Source organism: Sapajus apella, unplaced genomic scaffold, assembly GCF_009761245.1.
Source record: "Sapajus apella isolate SASKATOON/1434 unplaced genomic scaffold, GSC_monkey_1.0 scaffold29, whole genome shotgun sequence".
In the NCBI taxonomy this organism is placed as follows: Eukaryota; Metazoa; Chordata; class Mammalia; order Primates; family Cebidae; genus Sapajus; species Sapajus apella.
This window is the reverse complement of record NW_022436969.1, coordinates 18,870,093-18,888,315: the sequence shown is the minus strand read 5'-3', so window position 1 is coordinate 18,888,315 and position 18,223 is coordinate 18,870,093. Positions and strand designations below refer to the sequence as shown.

The window sequence follows — 18,223 nt, the reverse complement described above, 5'->3', positions numbered from 1 at the left end:
CCTAATGATGTGTTTTTACCATCATCTCTAAATTAAATCATACAGAACTTCCCACTGTACACATGGTTACTCCAATGGTCTGAATGACTGTACTGAACTTTGAGTATTTTTTTTTTTTTTTGAGACAGTGTCTTACTCTTTTGCCAGGCATTAGGATGGTGTGCAGTGGCACGATCTCGGCTCACTGCAACCTCTGCCTTCCGGCTTTAAGCAATTCTCCTGCCTTCCGAGTAGCTGGGACTACAAGTGTGTGCCACCACGCCCAGCTAATTTTTGTATTTTAGTAGAGATGGGATTTCACTATGTTGGCCGAGATGGTCTCAATCTCTTGACCTCGTGATCTGCCCACCTCAGCCTCCCAAAGTGCTGGGATTACAGGCGTGAGCCACCACACTCGGCCAAGTATTAATTTATACTTCCTCATTTTAAGATGACATTTTAAATTTCACAAAGACTTTTCTTTTACACTTCCATAGCAATGGTTAAAACAACACTGTCAAGTTGACCAGATATGATAGCTTATGTTCACAAACACATGTCTGCACTTGTTTCTATAACAGTGCTGTGTGTGGAGAGCTCAGGGTGACTTGCCCTACCCACTTCTGCAGCTCATTCTCTATCACATTCTCTCAGAGTTTTAAGCAGGATTGGGAAATAGAAGCTGCACAGTAACATAACCTGGTTAGTAGGCTCAGAGAGACATGCACCACCAGTGAAAAAAGCCCAGAAAGACTCCACTTTCTACTGCTATTATAACTAGATCACTGCTTAAAAATAGTGGGTGATATTTTATTCCTTTGCATATGAAGATTCACTACATGTGGTACTACCAGGTATGACACTATGGTTTAATAAAACGTGTACTGAGATCATATAAAAATTAAATTCATTTAAAAAAAATAACTGCTGAAAACTGCTTGGAATATAGCAGTATAGCTTCTTTTTTTCTTTTTTTTTTTAGTCGGAGTTTTGCTCTTGTCACCCAGGCTGGAGTGCAATGGCGCAATCTTGGCTCACCGCAACCTCCGCCTCCTGGGTTCAGGCAATTCTCCTGCCTCGGCCTCCTGAGTAGCTGGGATTACAGGCATGCGCCACCATGCCCAGCTAATTTTTTTAATTTTTTTTAGTAGAGACGGGGTTTCACCATGTTGACCAGGATTGTCTCCATCTCTTGACCTCGTGATCCACCCGCCTTGGCCTCCCAAAATGCTGGGATTACAGGCGTTAGCCACCGCGCCCGGCCCAGCTTCTTATTTTAAAAAGTATCTATGTGAGTTACACTCAGTCAATGCTAATTACCATCTGATCCTAATACATACATGCATCCATGCATATATATATATATAACACATATACACATTTATTTTTCATCAAGTTATCGTTCAAAAAGTTTTGAAACATAGGTTAAATAAACATTAAGGAACATGAACTAGGAGAGCATCCCACAATTTCAACCTACCTTTTGTGGCCACTCGGACACAGTCTATTTTGGTTTCCTGTATCAAATAAAGAGAGGGAAAAATCATTATTCATGTTTTATTTAAATCAAATAGAAATGTCTGTAGTTCTATTTAAATAACACTGATAAGGAAGGATCTCACTGTTCCCAGTGAGATCACACAGCAATTATTTAATTTAATTTAATCACACAGCAATTATTCTTTGAACCACACTCAGATACACTTTCTGGTTCCAGTGCTAGCAATGCTGGGCATTTCCAGACCAGACAATGAGCAAGGAGCTACACATAAAATATCTCTGCCTGGTGGTCCTGGACCTCCTTCACCGGACCTGTACTTTCCCGCTGAGCAAACAGTACTGAAGAGGTATGATGCATCTCAGATTCCCCCTTTTGCACTGGCAAAAGTTAAGTTGACAGTGATACCTAGACCTATGCTGTGAAGGAGGGACCCACTGTGGTATCTTCAAAACATTTCCTTCTGTCTAAGGAGACTTTCCAATCTTATCAGAGTTCTGGGTTGGTCTCAACAGGAAAGGGAAACAAATTCAGAAATGACTCAATGATACTTTTTATTTTGTTTCCGTCTCATTTTTCTATTTTCTCTTAGGGAAAAAAAAGATACAGAATTTAGTCATAGTTATAGAAAGGAGAAACTCTCATGGAACTTCTTTAGTTCCCATTTCTTTAATGGGACAGACTATGCTGAAAAGACAGATGCTGTGAATCTCCCAAAATTTTAAATGAGCTGAATATATGTGTTGGAGCTATACTGTCTTCCTGTAAAACAGTAAGCTAAGCAGAATTGCCAGCCAACTTTTGGTAACAAGAAAACTGAAAATAAAACGCATAATGTTGATGATACACTCCCCCAATCAAAAAAAAAATAGATGAGTATATTCGTTTCTTTCCATAAATTTCTCCAGACAAAAATAATTTTAGGAGAATAAAATCACATTTGTTTACAACTAGAAATGAAGAAAAGCATGACTTCAATTTTACTATTATTTTACTTAATCTATGTTCCCATTAACAACCCCAAATAGCCTAAGTGAAACAGTCCTCTGTACGACTTACCCCATTGGCTCTACTAGCAGCTTGAAAATAAATTCTGTAGCTTTTATGGGGGAGAAGGGGAGTGTTCCAGTATCCATTGTATGTCTTATTATCACCAATTGTAAAAGGTTGTGCAGCTTGGAGGCTGTCTGCAGGAAATTCTGCAGCAAAGTAATACTGTGAGTTCAGTAGAGAAGCATTCTGGAAGTGAATTGGCACTGGGTAGCACTTTAAGATTTCTGTCGTCTTTTTAGTTCTTCGAGGACGTTCTTCCTCAACAACTATTTGATAGACGCTAGAAAAACAAGAGTATCATCAATGATATTTTATGAACTGAACTGATCCACTCTGCCTTTAACTGCATGGACCCACAGGACACTCAAAATAAAGACCACATTGCACATAGTTGATAGTAAGTCCTTGGTATAAAACAGACTCTTCTGCAGCACTTGCTCAGTGAGGGGGGGTGCTTCAGTTCTTCTTCAGAACTCTTCCACCCAAAGTAAAACTATTTAGTGACAGAAACAAACTTCACCATAATGTTAAAATTTTTAATATAATCTCTACTGTTTATGTGAGCTGAAGTAATATTTTTCTCACATGTAACAGAAGATGATTTTACAGACAACTCAGTTTACCTAATAAATAAAATTAAATTATACCAATTCTAAATTTATTTTAAAAAGCAATGCATTATTTTCTTTAATGACAACACAAGTAAAATTTTAACAAATCACAGAACACAGTATGTAGTGATTCGTGTTAACTTAGGTTCATCTTCCTATGTTTTCTTATGTTCCTTGGCCCTCACCATATTCAGTCGGTAGAAAGAAATGCATAAGAAAAGCAGAGATAAGGGATTATAGTTTCAAAAGCCAAAGCCTTGGAGTTCCAAGTGATTAGTAGGAGTAACTCATGACAAGGCCCCTCAAATCTCATATAACAATGGGCTGGGCATGAGCACCTTTGAAGATGCCTGCAAGGATGACTGCCCAACTAAGGATTAGATCTCTGGCACCTGCTCACCCTTTTCCAACGTCTGAATTCTGAAGTAACCTTAAGAGAACAAGAGAGACCTTGAAATGATGGACTTTTAGAAAATTAAGATATTTATTTAATACATTTTCTAGAGTGATAAATGTTGTGTGCAGTTTTGTGGTAAAGAAAAAGTTTCTTATGCTGAGAAAAACTAAAGCCTGACAGCAGTTTCCCTGAACTGACTCCAGATTAGATTAAAAGTCCTCTGGCAGGGAGAGAGATCTTTTTCTTACTGTATCAGAAAGGCACCAGAGTTCCTAGGAACCAAGAACTGCTCAATATTAGAACCCATTAATGCCAAGAAAAAAGCACAGAAGAGGCCTGCCTGCCATCCCCACCCATGGGGGGAATGCCTAGAGAGGTTCCTCTCCACACTCACATCTGTGTGGCCTTTGAATCTACGTTCAGTGGAACCACCTATCTTTGTGGGTACAACCATTTAGCACCATTTATTACAGTAATGAAATGTGTGCTGCTATTCCATTGGTGAATCTGTCTAAATACAAATCAATTATTTTAGAATATCAGAGTGATTTCTCAGTATACAGGTAACCAGCAGGTTTACAGGGCAATGATAAAGTAAATTTTACCAGTGAGATAAACTTTAAACAAAGGAGTACAACTCTTATTTCCTACACAACAGAGACTTTCTATTGGATTGAGTCATGAAAAATGCTCCACATCAGTGGATCATTCCTACAATAGTAAGGGTAAAGGGTCAAGGTCAAAGTAGAAGACTAAATGCTACCTGCTCTGCAGCACAGCCAGATGACAGCTGTGAAAGAAGTCTAACCTGGAATACCATTTAAAAAAAAATAGCCGTAAGGAAGTGTAACCATTCTCTTGAAATTGCTTTTGTAGGGGTAAAGACAATGCACTGGTCTGGGCTCTAATCCTAAATCTGCTAAAAACGGGTTTTAAACGCATTTCAATGAGTTTATTTGAGTCTTATTTTCTCCTATGAAATGGGAGAATTACGTAAATCTCTAACATGGATTTCACATATCTAGAATTTTTATTCAACCTATAAGGACTGATCTCACAAAACAGAGTAACCATAAGAATGATTCTTTTCTTTAAAAAATGATTCCCTATTTAATAAAATAATTTTTAACATCACTTCCTTCAAATAGCTTTTCCAGTTCATTTGCTGTAGACATGATTTTCAAAACTTTAACTTAAAAACAATTTCTGGGAAATCCATATACAAGACAAAGCAGAAAAATAAGGATATGTGTGAAGAAAAAAAAGTTGCAGATATTCCATACTGGAAGTTCGAGGCCACGTGCCCAACACACAGATTTTACTTTTCCCCTTTTCCTAATGTGAAAAGTGAGGTCTAGAGGTGAAGTGCCATTGTACCAGGGCATTCTGTTGAAGTAGCAGAGGTGGCAGAACGGACAGCAGAGCCTGTCAGTTGGTTAGAGTTCTCCTAACCATGAGACCAGGCTGTGCTAGCATTCCTTACTCACAAGTCCAGTGAAGGCACTCATGGGAACCATTTGGCCTGAAGGGAATTTTCACCTGCTCCTGCAGACACAACCAACACATAAGCCAGTCTCCATCGATTTTCCACTGTCGATTTCTTTTGAGTATTGTAAAGATTCATCCTTATCACATCAAGGGAATTATAGATGATAATGTTGCCTTTGACCTCAATTCCTTCTGCCATCTGTATTTGAGTCATTAATTACTTTCAGGGAGGATGTTCTCCTGGCTCCACAGTGACTTTAACACCTGGCTGGTGTCCTCTAAGCACCATGATCTTCCCACCTCTCTCAAGCTGCAAGGAGCTCCCTCCCGTTGTAATCCAGCTAGACAAAAAAAGCAGCACAGCTGCTCCTAGACTTTCCACGTCCCAAGATTCTAGATTCTCCTACGGCAAACATCTATTCCTTCACCATGGCCTGGACTCAAGTTTGCCACTTAAATGTGGTTCTCTTCAAGGCAATGGACTCTAGGTCACTCTCAGCAGATACCCTATGTCCTAAAACACTGAGACCCTCAATGACCCTCTCTCAAGGGCTTATAGTCTGTTCCCTCATTTTCATGTTCTTTTGCTCTGCTCCAAACTCACAAAAACATGTTTTCTGTGAAGACATAGTTATTCTGTGTCCTTTTATCATCATTTTCATAAGCTTCTGAAGGAGAAGGGCAAATGTTTGGTCACTTTTGTGTCTCATGACACTTTGGCTGTGAAGTACATATTTCTGAAAGCATGCTATAATCCTGAAGTTGCTTCTATTTGGTTTGGGGTATATTACACATTCTGTGTACCAGGAGGGAGGAAGCACACTGATAGTCACAATGATGCTTTGCCTTATTAAAATTTAATGTGATGTTTATTTTGTATTCATTTCCCAAATACACAAGAGCCAACAGAGAAAGCAATGACCAAGGAAAAGGTTTTATGGTAAGAGGATGATAGTTAGGTTTTAGTTTATCCTGGATAACCCACAATTAAATAATGAACCTAAGGAATTACACGCTGTGCCTCTTTGTGCTCCCGCACCTCCATCTCTCACATCCCACTCCTCTCTCTTAACCCTGCTTGTAGGCACGATGTGTGAGTGTGTACACTGATCTATTATTTCAACAAATATTTTTTGAGTGCCTAATAGGTGTCAAGGCATTGTTCTAGTTTACCTTAAACAACACAGTGTTTGACATTCTTTAATGATACAAAAATATGCTTTGTAATATAAATATCATCTAAGTGAACATGAAAAAAATTTGTTTCAAGCAGCAGTTTTATGAGGATTAGGTAAAAATTTAAGAATTAAATGACCATTGACGGGCCTTCATGTTAGCTAGTTGGCATTGGTTATGTCATACACTCTACTCCAGACATCTTGCTTTTTAAATGGCTACCATCCACTCATCTTCAGATATATTACAGGAAGAACTAAGTTGACTGGAGCAATTTCAAACCCAAAATGTCTCTTCATCCTTGCTCCACAAGACAAATTAGATTTGCAAGCATCTAGACCTCAAATCTATTTGCTCTTTAATAATTTAAGCACTGAAAGGTCAAGCAGCTCTTTTCTATTCCCCTTTATCAAAGTCCAAGTACTAATGAAAAATAGCTAAATCCTATCTGCTGCCCAATTGCTATAATTTACTGTTTCCCTGATGGAAATTAACACATTATTAACACCCAGGTCAATAGTACCTTGACAGAATTTTATAGCTGACGTATTTTTCATCTGTACAAGTAACATCACTTTACTATTTCATAAAATTTTTCCATCTACAATCATAATCTCAAAACTAGCTTTGAAAATCTCATTGTTAGAAGTGTTTCTAGAAAGAGTTTTAAAAAGGAAATTTCTGAGGATAGAAAACTGATCAGAAATTTCTAGCTTAGTGAGCTGAATTTAAATTGTATTATCATTTTAATGGGTTGCCCATGCTGCCTTTGTTTATTGGAGTTGCACCATCCTAGCCCTGTCCTACCATTACTCTGGAATTTAAAGTAACATCAAATCTTCCTACTGCATGTGCAATATTAAAAGCACAATCCACAGTGAAGATGAATCTGCCAAAACTGTGACATCACTATATCAGAACTTTCCTATGGAATGAAATTTAATTCAAAGTTTAATTTATGCTAGGCGTTTCTATAACAAAATTCTAAGGCCTTTACAAGGAGAATGAAAAATCTGCATTTATATGGAATAGCACATGAAGTATAACCTAGAAAAGAACATCTGAACATCTTTCATCTACTTTTTTAGACTTGAAAGTTCAAATGTGATAAAATGTTTTTAGTTTTTTCCTAACTTTGAGTTCTTGGAGAGGAAGCCTCATACATATGTGAAATTGACTTAAAATTTTTTGTCCTAATTTATTTTGAGATGAGTTGTAAATCCACTTTTGTTATCCATTTATCATGCTTCTTTTCAGCCTAAGATATTAGAGGGTAACAAGTTGGTTACAGAAGATAGGGAAGTGAGGAAGAGAGAGAGAGAGAAAAGTTATGACCCTTTCATTGTTGTTTTTGCTAAGCCTCTAAAACAGGACTTCTGATCCTTTCAGGGACTTAGAATATTGTTCATTTTATTGTATTTAATAGTGACTTTTGGCTTGATATGCAATTTTTGGTAAAACTATCCATTCTATATGTATAAAAAGAATGGAGATTAGTATTGATATCTTCCTGAAGATTAAATATGGGGGAAGATGAAATAAAATGAAAATATTAATTACATGTAAAGAATGAAAAATAAATGTATAACTAAGGTTTACCGCAATGCAACCACAATGAATTTATTTTCCTCTTGTTCTTTGCTATGACATTGTCTTTTCCTAAATCTGTCAGCATTTACTGAAATGACACCCTAATATTCCAAACAATCTGGTAAAACTCAACTCAGCTTTTAAAAGCAAGTCACCAGGTTAAAATTAGTGGAAAAAAATCAGAATTCAGGGTTTGTCATTACGGCCTGGATTCCTTAAAGTCCTGCTGGTAATGCTGAGAGTAGCTGACCTGACACACTCCTGTTCATTAAATTATTAATGATGAATGGTAACTAGTTTTATACAGACAATGGGCAATGGGTAACACACCGCACAGCATAAACAGACCTGTGGGGCTGAATATTCTGTGTTAGCAACTTTAATTTCCCTTTATCTTGCTCTGATGTAGATAAGACTGACAAGAAATTGCTGTGGAATATTTGTGAGGCACCGCAAGCATTTTTTTTGCTCTTTCAGCCGTAACTCATAACAAGGAGCTTGTCTGGCATCAGTAAGTTACTACTGCTCTGTGGGTGTGTGTCTGTGCGCACACACCCACACTCCATTCAATATCCTGCCGCTCTGCTAGTTAGTGATAAAATCTGATATAATAAAATATTAATTACAGCTGAAAGGCTGGGTGAGAAATATGAACTCAATTACAGTCCCATATTATGAACAAAGGGCAGGGTGAAAAAAATTCTTTAGTTATGGAGGCTTGGGATAATAAAAAGAACAACTAGAACATTAGACTCAGGCTGAGAAGCTCTGTAAAAGGCCACCTGTCATTAATCTTCACAACAGGCACCACACTTCGAGTAAATTAGTCCTAGATGGAACATCTTTAAGAGTGATTTCTCCTGCTTTTAACAAGTGAAGACATTTTCCTTTGCATTTCCTATTTCACATAAATTTGACACAATTTAATCATCTCAATTTCATAAACACATGACTACAAAATTATACTCCAAAATCAGTTACTATTACTAAAAGTATGTTCTCTTAAATAGCCCTGATGATTTAAATAAAAATAGAAAGTGGCTGGGCATGGTGGCTCACGCCTGTAATCCCAGCACTTTGGGAGGCTGAGGTGGGTGGATCATGAGGTCAGGAGTTCCAGACCAGCCTAGCCAATATGGTGAAACCCCGTCTCTACTAAAACAAAACAAAATTATAAACAATAAGAAAAATTAGCTTGGCATGGTGGCGCACGCCTGTAGTCCCAGCTGCTCTCGAGGCTGAGGCAGTAGAATTGCTTGAACCCAGGAGGTGGACACTGCAGTGAGCTGAGATTGTGCCTCTACACTCCATCCTGGGCGACAGAGCAAGACTCTGTCTCAAAAATAAAATAAAATAAATAAAAATAAAAATAGAAGGAGAATACTATCAAGGCCACACCAAGTATCTTCATTCTTACATGTCTGTATTATATCCATTTCAAAATCTTTCCGTCCCAAAAAGTTCCAGTGCTTTGGGCCAGATGAGCTGGAGTAGAAATCTGACTATCAGAGGAAGGCAGGTACGCACAAGGGGCTGCCTGTGAGAGGGCACTGACTTGGGAATCACTGTCCACAGGCAGCTGGCTCCAGCTTTGCATCTCAATCACTGACTGACCACTAAGGTCCTTCAGGCTCTAATATTTTATGACTCTAGGCACAAGATCTGGCAAGTTGTGACATCAGCAAATGAGAAGAAAATTATTTCACTCATGTTTCCTCCATCCTTTCTTTCCAAAATATTCATCACATATCAAGCCTTGTTACAGGCACAGGGGAAGAATAAACAGAGGAATTAGGCACAGACGGTCTGTCCTTGAAAAGCCTAGTCTAAGAGTGTTAGAAATAGGTCACACCAATGAAGAACTAAGGTGCCAAGGATCTGATAAGGGTTTGGACAAAGGACAAAGTAACAGGACCCAGGGATGTATCAATCTCTATGTTAAAATCTCTTCTAGCATCTTCTATATTGAGGGCATCTGGCCTGAACCTGGTATCCAAACGTTCTCACCCTAAAACTGCTTATGCAATGCTACCATCACCAACATTCTCCTGGAATTAAAGATAATGCAACAGCAACAAAAACAAAAAAGCCAACATGTTTATTAATAGATCTCCAACAGAGTCTCCATTCACTCCAATTGCTTGCAAACACCCTTCATCAGTAGCACAGAAGATGGAAGGTAATAAGCTGGCCCCTACATCAAATACTGCCCAGGTCTCGGCAGGTATGCCCCAGGAGTCCCCAAGAGCTACCCAAGAATGGCAGGGTCTCCCTCACTCATGAAAAGCAGGCTTCCTAGTCTTGACTCCCCTACTAGGCACCCACACAGCCTGAGGTGAGGATGAAGAAGGAGGTACCTGAGTGTGGGCTGGGAAAGAAGCTTGGAGGCAGGCATGGTCTTGGTCTTTTTTCTCCTCTCTCTTTCCAAAATCAGGCAAACTTGTAACTATTCTCTGTCAAGTCTATAATCACTCCTCAGGCTACAAAGGCCATAATTTCCTGTTCTTAGTATTTCCTTGGATATCGATTTTAATCCCTAAAGTTATATCAAAATATTACATAAGTATGTTGTTGGTTTTTTTGTGTGTGCAGGGAGGGTGGTGGCAGTGGTTTGAGAGCCATCCTGGCCTTCCCCATCTACAGCAGCCTCCCTGCACACCCTCCCACAGGTGGCCTGGTATTACTGCCCTCAGAATGGGGGCCGGGAATGAGACTGGAGGTCTGATCCAGTGCACAGAATCCTTCAGAAGAGATTATGCTAAAGAAAAGCAAATGTGAAAATTAGGGGAGGGAAGGCTAGGCAGCATATTTTCATGCACAAAAGCACGTCTGAAATGGAGTTTGAGGGAAAGTTAAATTAAGTTTCATTGTATAAAAGCTCAAATACATCTACTCTATTATTATTATCTTCCCTGCCATTTTTAAAGCTTCTTTTCAAAGGTTCTTAAGGAACAAACTTAGTTTCCAAAGTGAATTTTCAAAGAGATGACTGACATTGTCATCCTAGGAGCAACATTAATAAAAATGATCTTTGTTTTCTGGCAGTAAAGGAATCCAGGGTACTATTTTTTAATACGATAAAACTCACTTAAAAGCAGGCAGGGTGGTAATAGCGGTGGTGGTGGTAGTAAGGGATGGGGCACCCTCTGCTAACACTCAGTGTAGCGACTCGGCAATAGTAAGCAATAATAAAACCAAGCTCTATAAAAAGCAGGAATACTGACACTGAAGTTTTACCACTGAATGATATTTTGATCCTATGTGTACCTCAATAAAAAAAGAAAAATTATTAGAAGTCACTTCCTTTCCCTAAACAATTTTAGCCACAGATAGAGCGTTTTCAAAAGGTTTGAAAACTGTGACAAAAGCACATTTAGCCCCGAGGTTTAAGATGCTCCTGCAGTCTGCATTTCTCCAATAATAAAAGGGAACCATTAAAAAGCCACTTATAAGCATCTCAAAAGTACTGATGCTTAATTTATTGATTCTCTGGAGACTAATAAAAATGGTGAAAGGAAAAAGAACATACATACCAGCAGAAAAACACTGATTAATTTGATTAAAATAATCCGATGCTCGAAAACAATTTCATTTAAGTTCTTCAAGTTCTCAAAATTACATGGCTAAACATTTAGCAACGGCTGGGTGCGTTGTCTCATGCCTGTAGTTCTAGCACTTTCGCAAGCTGAGATAAGAGGACTGCTTGGGCCCAGGAGTTTGAGACCAACTTGTGCAGCATAGTGAGACCCTGCTCTACTGAAAATAAGAAAAACTAGCTGGGTGTGGTGGCACACACCTGTAGTCCCAGATACTCAGGAGACTGAGGTGGGAGGATCATTTGAGCCAAGGAATTTGAGGCTGCAGTGAGCTAAGATCATGCTACTGTACTCCAGCTTGGACAATGGAGTGAGATTCCACCTCTAAAACATAACAAAACAAACCAAAAACCCAAAAATGTTTCAGTTTAAAAATAATAACAAGGAAATAATGAAGAAAACAAAAGTATTGCACTAAGAATTAAGCAAGCAGTAGGGATAAACCTCAGAGATTCCAATGATTACAACACAGAAACAAAGGTGTAATGTATTTTCTTAATAAAGGTGTATCTACCTTAATAAGGCACTTCACATTGTTGTGCTTCAGAGATACTGAAGTTTTTATAAATTGAAGGTTTCTGGCAACCCTCCCTTGAACAAGTCTGTCAGTGCCAGTTTTTTTCTGACAGCATGCACTTACTTCATGTCTCTGTGCCACATTTTGGTAATTCTTGCAATATTTCCAACTTTTTCATTATTATTACATCTGTTACGGGGATCTGTGATCAGTGATCTATGATGTTACTCTTGCAATTGTTTTGGGGTGCTACAAACTGTGTCCATATGAGACAGCCATCTCTCTCCCTGGCACTGGGCCTCCCTATCCCCTAAGACATACCATACTGAAATTAGAACAAATAACCATACAATGGCCTCTAAGTTTTCAAGAGAAAGGAAGAGCTGCAAGTCTCTCACTCTAAATTAAAAGCTAGAAATTATTAAGCGTAGTGAGGAAGGCATGTTAAAAGCCAAAACAGTTTAAAAGCTAGGCCTCTTGCACCAAACAGTTAGCCAAGTTGTAAATATAAAGGAAAAGTCCTTGAAGGAAATTAGAAATCCCACTCCAGTGAATACATGAATGATAGGGAAGTGAAATGGCCTGACTGCTGATAAGAAGAAAGTCTGAGTGGTCTGCATACACTATCAAAGCAGCTTGAGTGGTCTGGATAGAAGATCTAACCAGCCATGATAATCTCTTAAACCAAGCCTAGTGCAGAGCAAGACTCTAATTTTCTTCAATTCTATAAAGGCTCAGGGAAGTGGGGAAGCTGCTGAAGAAAAGTCTGAAGCTAGCAGAGGTTGGTTCATGAGGTTGAAGAAAAGTGGCCTTGTTTATAACATAAAAGTGCAAAGTGAAGCAGCAAGTGCTGATGTAGAAGCTGCAGCTCGTTGTCCATAACTAGCTAGAGTCACTGATGAGGGTGACTGCACTAAACCACAGATTTTCATTATAGGTGAAACGGCCTTCTATTAGAAGCAGACACCATCTAGGACTTTCATAGCTGAAGAGGAGAAGTCAATGTCTGGCTTCAATGGACAGGTTGACTCTCGTGTTAGGGGCTCTCGTGTTAGGAGCTCCGCTGCTAGCAAGTTTAAGTCAAAGCCGATGCTCATTTACCATTCTAATGCCCTTCAAAATCATGCTAAATCTAGTCTGCCTGTGCTCTAGAAATGGAACAACAAAGCCTGGATAACACCTCATCTGTTTACAGTATGGTTTATTGACTATTTTAAGCCCACTGTTGAGACCCACTTCTCAGAAAAAAAGATTCGTTTCTAAATATTACTGCTCATTTGACAATGCACTTGATCACTCATGAGCTCTGATAGAGACATCCATGGCATGAATGCTGCTTTCACACCTGCTAACACAACATTCATTTTGCAGTCTATGGGTCAAGGAGTCATTTCAACTTCTATGTCTCATGGAACAGATTTTGTGATGCTATACCTGCCATATATAATTATTCGTCTAACGGGTCTGGTCAAAGTCAAATGAAAGGAGTCGCTATTCCAGATGCCATTAAGAACATTTGTGATTCATGGGAGGAGGTCAAAATATTAATATTAACATGAGCTTAGAAGAAGTTGATTCTAACCCTCAAGGGTGACTTTGAGGGGTTCAACACTTCAGTGGAGGAAGTCACTGCAGATGTGGTGGAAAGAACAACTAGAATTAGAAGTGGAGCCTGAGGATGTGACTGAATTGCTGCAATTGCATGATCACACTTTAATGGATAAGAAGTTGCTTCCTATGGGTAAGCAAAGAAATGGTTTCTTGAGATGAAATCTACTTGTGATGAAGATTCTGTCACCACTGTTGAAATGACAACAAATGATTTAGAATATTAAAGCAACACAGTTGATAACGCACCAGCGAGGTTTGAGAGGGCTGACTCCAATTTTGAAAGAAGTTTGACTGTGGATAAAATGCTTTCCAACGCATCCCATGCTACAGAGAAATTTTTTGTGAGAGGCAAAGTCATCTGATGTGGCAAATTTCATTGTCTTATTTTAGGAAATTGCCACAGTCACCCAAACCTTCAGCAACTACCACCCTGATTAGTCAGCAGTCATCCACCTCGAGGAAAGACCCTCCACCAGCAAAAAGATTATGCCTCATTGAAGGCTCAGCTGATCATCAGTACTTTTAGCAATAATGTGTTTCTTAATTAAGGTAGACACATTTCTTAAGACATAATGCTATTGCTCACTTAACAGACTATAGTATAGTATAAACATAACTTTTACATGCACTAGGAAACCAAAAATGTGTGTGGCTTGCTTTATTATGATATTCACTTTATTGTAGTGATCTGGAACTGAGCCTGCAATAACTGCAAGGCATGCCTGAACTAGAAAAGATAATAAAGAAAGGATATTACTGTGCAGGACAGTCCATGTCTGCAAAGGGAGGTAACCATGTTGGTTCTGAAGAGCCAGCAGGAAAGACATCTTCTGATCAAAAAAAGTGGGGGACAAGAGAACGGGCACAACTCCCAAGAGGAGGCAAGGTCCTGACAGGTCATGTGCCCTGTGGCTCTGAGCACAAAATTAAGTGTTACACGGGAAGCTCATGGCTTTGAGATTACAGTAAACAAGTCTGTTAACCTTCCTGAATCTCAGTTCTTTCAACTGTAAGGTGGGAATACTGGCATCTAGCGAAGAAGACTGCTCTGCGCCATGAGAAATTATTTCATTCAGAACCAAGCGTGGGCTTGGCACGTCACAGCTCCTCAATCCAAGTAATAATGATTATTCATTTTCTATTGCTGTAATTATTATTCCTCTATCACAAGCTGCTCAGAAGAATATAACTGAGGTTTAGGAATATAATACTAGAACCCAGAAAATCTCCCAAGACATGGGCAGAATAAAAGGGGCTACTGTGTCATCTATAAGTTGTTTCTGTCACTACAGAAATCAACAATAAGAAAAGGTTTCCTGTACTGAACAGATAACATCTGTGTTTGATGCTCTCTTGACTGCTTTGCTTACAGGTCACTAATTCTCCATAATAATAATGAGGTAAAGACATTAAATCTTAGCAAATAAGAATTTAAATCCAGATGCAGCAGACTCCATGCTATGGTGGTATTTTTTATGGTTCTTAACAACACTGCACTTGCACTCCCTGGAATAAGCTGTTATCTATAAATAGTCCTGCCAATAATGCCTTCTCTTATTGCTGGGATATTTTGATGGAAGAAGAGATCTAAAACATTGATGATTTTACCAAATGAATGCACAATATTAATACCAAACACACATTTCTTACAACTTCCCTAAAATTATTGTCAAATATGAGTTACTATTAAAACATAGTTCCTATGTAGGTGAGAACCACAGCATATCAGTATAAAAGTTAAAATGATTAGAAATTTTAACTATACTACTAAAAGCAGAGTATAATGGGGATAAAGACTGAAGAGCAATCTAGTCAACATTTTTTTAAGCAAATCAGGATATTATAACTTTATTATCTTGAGCAATTTGGTTTGCAAATAATTTTCACTGATCATAATCCTCCTGATCAGGCTGTAAGACAGGCAAGCAGCATATTTGATACCAATTTTATAAATGAGGAAACAGAGAATTTACAAGGTGATATAGTTTGGATATTTGTCCCTACCCAAATCTCATATTGAATGTAATTCCCAATTGGGAGTTGGAGGTGGGGCCTGGTGAGAGGTGTTCGGATCATGGGGTCAGATCCCTCCCTGTTGGAGATGGGATACCCACCCTGTTGGAGGTGGGATACCCTCCCTGTTAGAGATGGGATACCCTCCCTGTTGGAGGTGGGACACCCTCCCTGTTGGAGGTGGGATCCCTCCTTGTTGGAGATGGGATTCCTCCCTGCTGGAGGTGGGATACCCTCCCTGTTGGAGGTGGGATCCCTCCCTGTTGGAGACAGGACACCCTCCCTGTTGGAGGCGGGGCCTGGTGAGAGGTGTTTGGATCATGGGGTTGATCCCTTCCTGTTGGAGATGGGATCCCTCCCTGTTGGAGGTGGGATACCCTCCCTGTTGGAGGTGAGGCCTGGTGAGAGGTGTTTAGATCACGGGGAAGATCCTTCATGAGTGGCTTGGGCCATCTCCTTGGGGATAAGTGATATCTTACTCTGAGTTTGCGTGAGATCTGGTCTTTTAAAAATGTGTGGCATCTGGCTGGGTGTGGTGGCTCACATCTGTAATTGCAGGACTTTGGGAAGCCAAGGCGGACAGATGACTTGAGGTCAGGAGTTTGTGACCAGCTTGGACAACATGGTGAAACCCCATCTCTACTAAAAATACAAAATTAGCCAGGCATAATGGTAGGTGCCTGTAATCTCATCTACTTGGTAGGCTGAGGCAGGAGAATAGCTTGAACTGACAAGGTGTAGGTTATAGTGAGCCCAGACTGTGCCACTGCACTCCAGCCTGGGTGACAGAGACTCCATCTCAAAAAAAAAAAGTGTGTGGCATCTCCCTCCTCACTCTCTGTCTTCTTGCTCCTGCTTTCCCCATGTGACATGCCTCCTGTCTCTTTACCTGCTGCCATGATTCTAAGTGGAAGATTGGAGGCTTCTGAGGCCTCTCCAGAAGCCAAGCAGATGCCAGCACCATGCTTCCCATAAAGCCTGTAGAACGCAGAGCCAATTAAACCTCTTTTCTTTATAAATTACCCAGTCTTGTGTATCTTTGTAACAATGCAGGAATAGCTTAATACACAGGGTGACTATGTCACACAATTAATAAATGACATAGCCTAGATTCAAACCCAAGTCTTCCGTGTCTGTGCCAAGTGTTCTCTTAAGTTTGTGATACTACCATTCTAAACCATTAGGTTGTATGAATTGCTTACATCAGAGAGATTATATGTCAGATCCTCTACTAAATGAAACTTCAGTTATTTGGAGAGAACTGGGAGGTGGAACTACTGAGCACAGCCTGCTCCAATCAAAAGCTTTTGTGTTTGCAAGAGACAGTTTTGATGTATCCATCCATGGTAATCTGTTAACGTTCTGCCACACGGGCCCATTTACTTCCCCAATGTCCCAGCCCCAGTGGTTGATCTAATATGCAAACCCAGTCATATTTCTGCCTCAGTAAAAAATTTTTCTACAGTTTGTTTAAAAATGAGAAATAAATAATAAAAACAAAACAAATAAACAAGTAATTGTGGAAGGCTATGCCTGGCACAGAACCATGATTGGAAATACAGAGGTAAAATTACAGAGGAAAGGCCTGGCCCTGAAGGAGATGGTAGGTGACCAGGGCAAGCAGTCACCAGCCAGTGCAGTAAATCTTGGGCTGAGTTCTCTAGGAGAGCTGCAGGACACAGATGGGCAGGGGGCAGAGTGGGCTCTCCGAGGAGGTGACATCTGGAGCATACCCAGGAGGGGAGTGGAAATAGTGAGAGAAAAAGAGAAAGAGGAGAGAGAGAGAGAGAGAGAGAGAGAGAGAGAGAGAGAGAGAGAGAGTGTGTGTGTGTTTGTGTGTGTAGGCAGGACAGAGGAGGGAGGGTAAAAGCGAGAAGATTCAATGAAAGAAACATCAATTACAAAATAAACAAACCCACAAAATGGCATGGAACCACCCACTATATTCTCAGGCATATATTTATAGGTGGAAGAGAGGCTGCCCCAGGAAGTGAGCAGAAGCCAGAGGCTTCTCCATTAGACAACGTCTGGATTCATGCTGAAGGCAATAGGGAGACACTGATGGGTTATTAAACCAGGGAGGGAAGACCCTGCAGATCAGAGAAAGACCAATATGAACTAAGACAGTGATTGTGGGGATGGAAGGTAGAGAGAAAAGGAGAGAGGAGATTGTCATTACTGACCCCAAGAGGTGAGAAGACAAGTTTTTTCAAGAGTCAGTAGAATACTACAAGTTGGAGGGACCTTCCTGATGGGATCTGAATTTATAGCAACGGCTTATTTGAAATAATCTTTCTCAATTACTCTTCTTACTAAAAAAATAAAAATAAAAAAATTGCTTCAAAGGTAAAAGCAGGGTGTTCTTTCACAGTTCTGTATTCTATGGAAGGGTCATGGTATTTAACTTTTATTTAGGGATGAAAATATAATTTGAAACTCTACTTATTCCTGATAGATCCCACTAGTTAAACCAAGGTCTCAGGTTTTCTTATCTATAAATGTTTCAGGTGATATTACTCCTGCTGGCAAGAAAAAGATGAGGTTCATTCAATAAACATTTATTGCACTCTTAATTAGGTTAGAGGTATTGAATGATATTCAAAAACTAAATTATTAGAATCATTTTGTGATCAAATGATTTTTGCATTTCTGATTACATTTATATATGTTTTATGCAATGTTTAGCCTAGGAAA

At 39.4% G+C, this 18,223-nt stretch overlaps 1 protein-coding gene and 1 long non-coding RNA gene across 17 annotated transcripts in view; one reads left to right on the top strand and one right to left on the bottom strand.

Annotated features, from left to right (window-relative positions):
- The window catches only part of PTPRM (protein tyrosine phosphatase receptor type M), an 816,519-nt gene that overhangs the window by 286,239 nt on the left and 512,057 nt on the right, over nucleotides 1-18,223 (bottom strand). For all 16 annotated transcript variants that reach the window (XM_032293498.1, XM_032293499.1, XM_032293487.1 and 13 more), the window contains 2 exons: nucleotides 2,537-2,810; nucleotides 1,460-1,496 (listed from right to left, as the gene is read on the bottom strand). In XM_032293498.1, coding sequence (XP_032149389.1) covers nucleotides 1,460-1,496; nucleotides 2,537-2,810 — 311 coding nt within the window. The remainder of the gene's footprint in view (nucleotides 1-1,459; nucleotides 1,497-2,536; nucleotides 2,811-18,223) is intronic.
- On the top strand, nucleotides 8,979-16,341 carry LOC116561592. The gene is made up of 2 exons (XR_004273501.1): nucleotides 8,979-9,061; nucleotides 16,265-16,341. It is a non-coding gene; the product is annotated as an uncharacterized LOC116561592 (long non-coding RNA).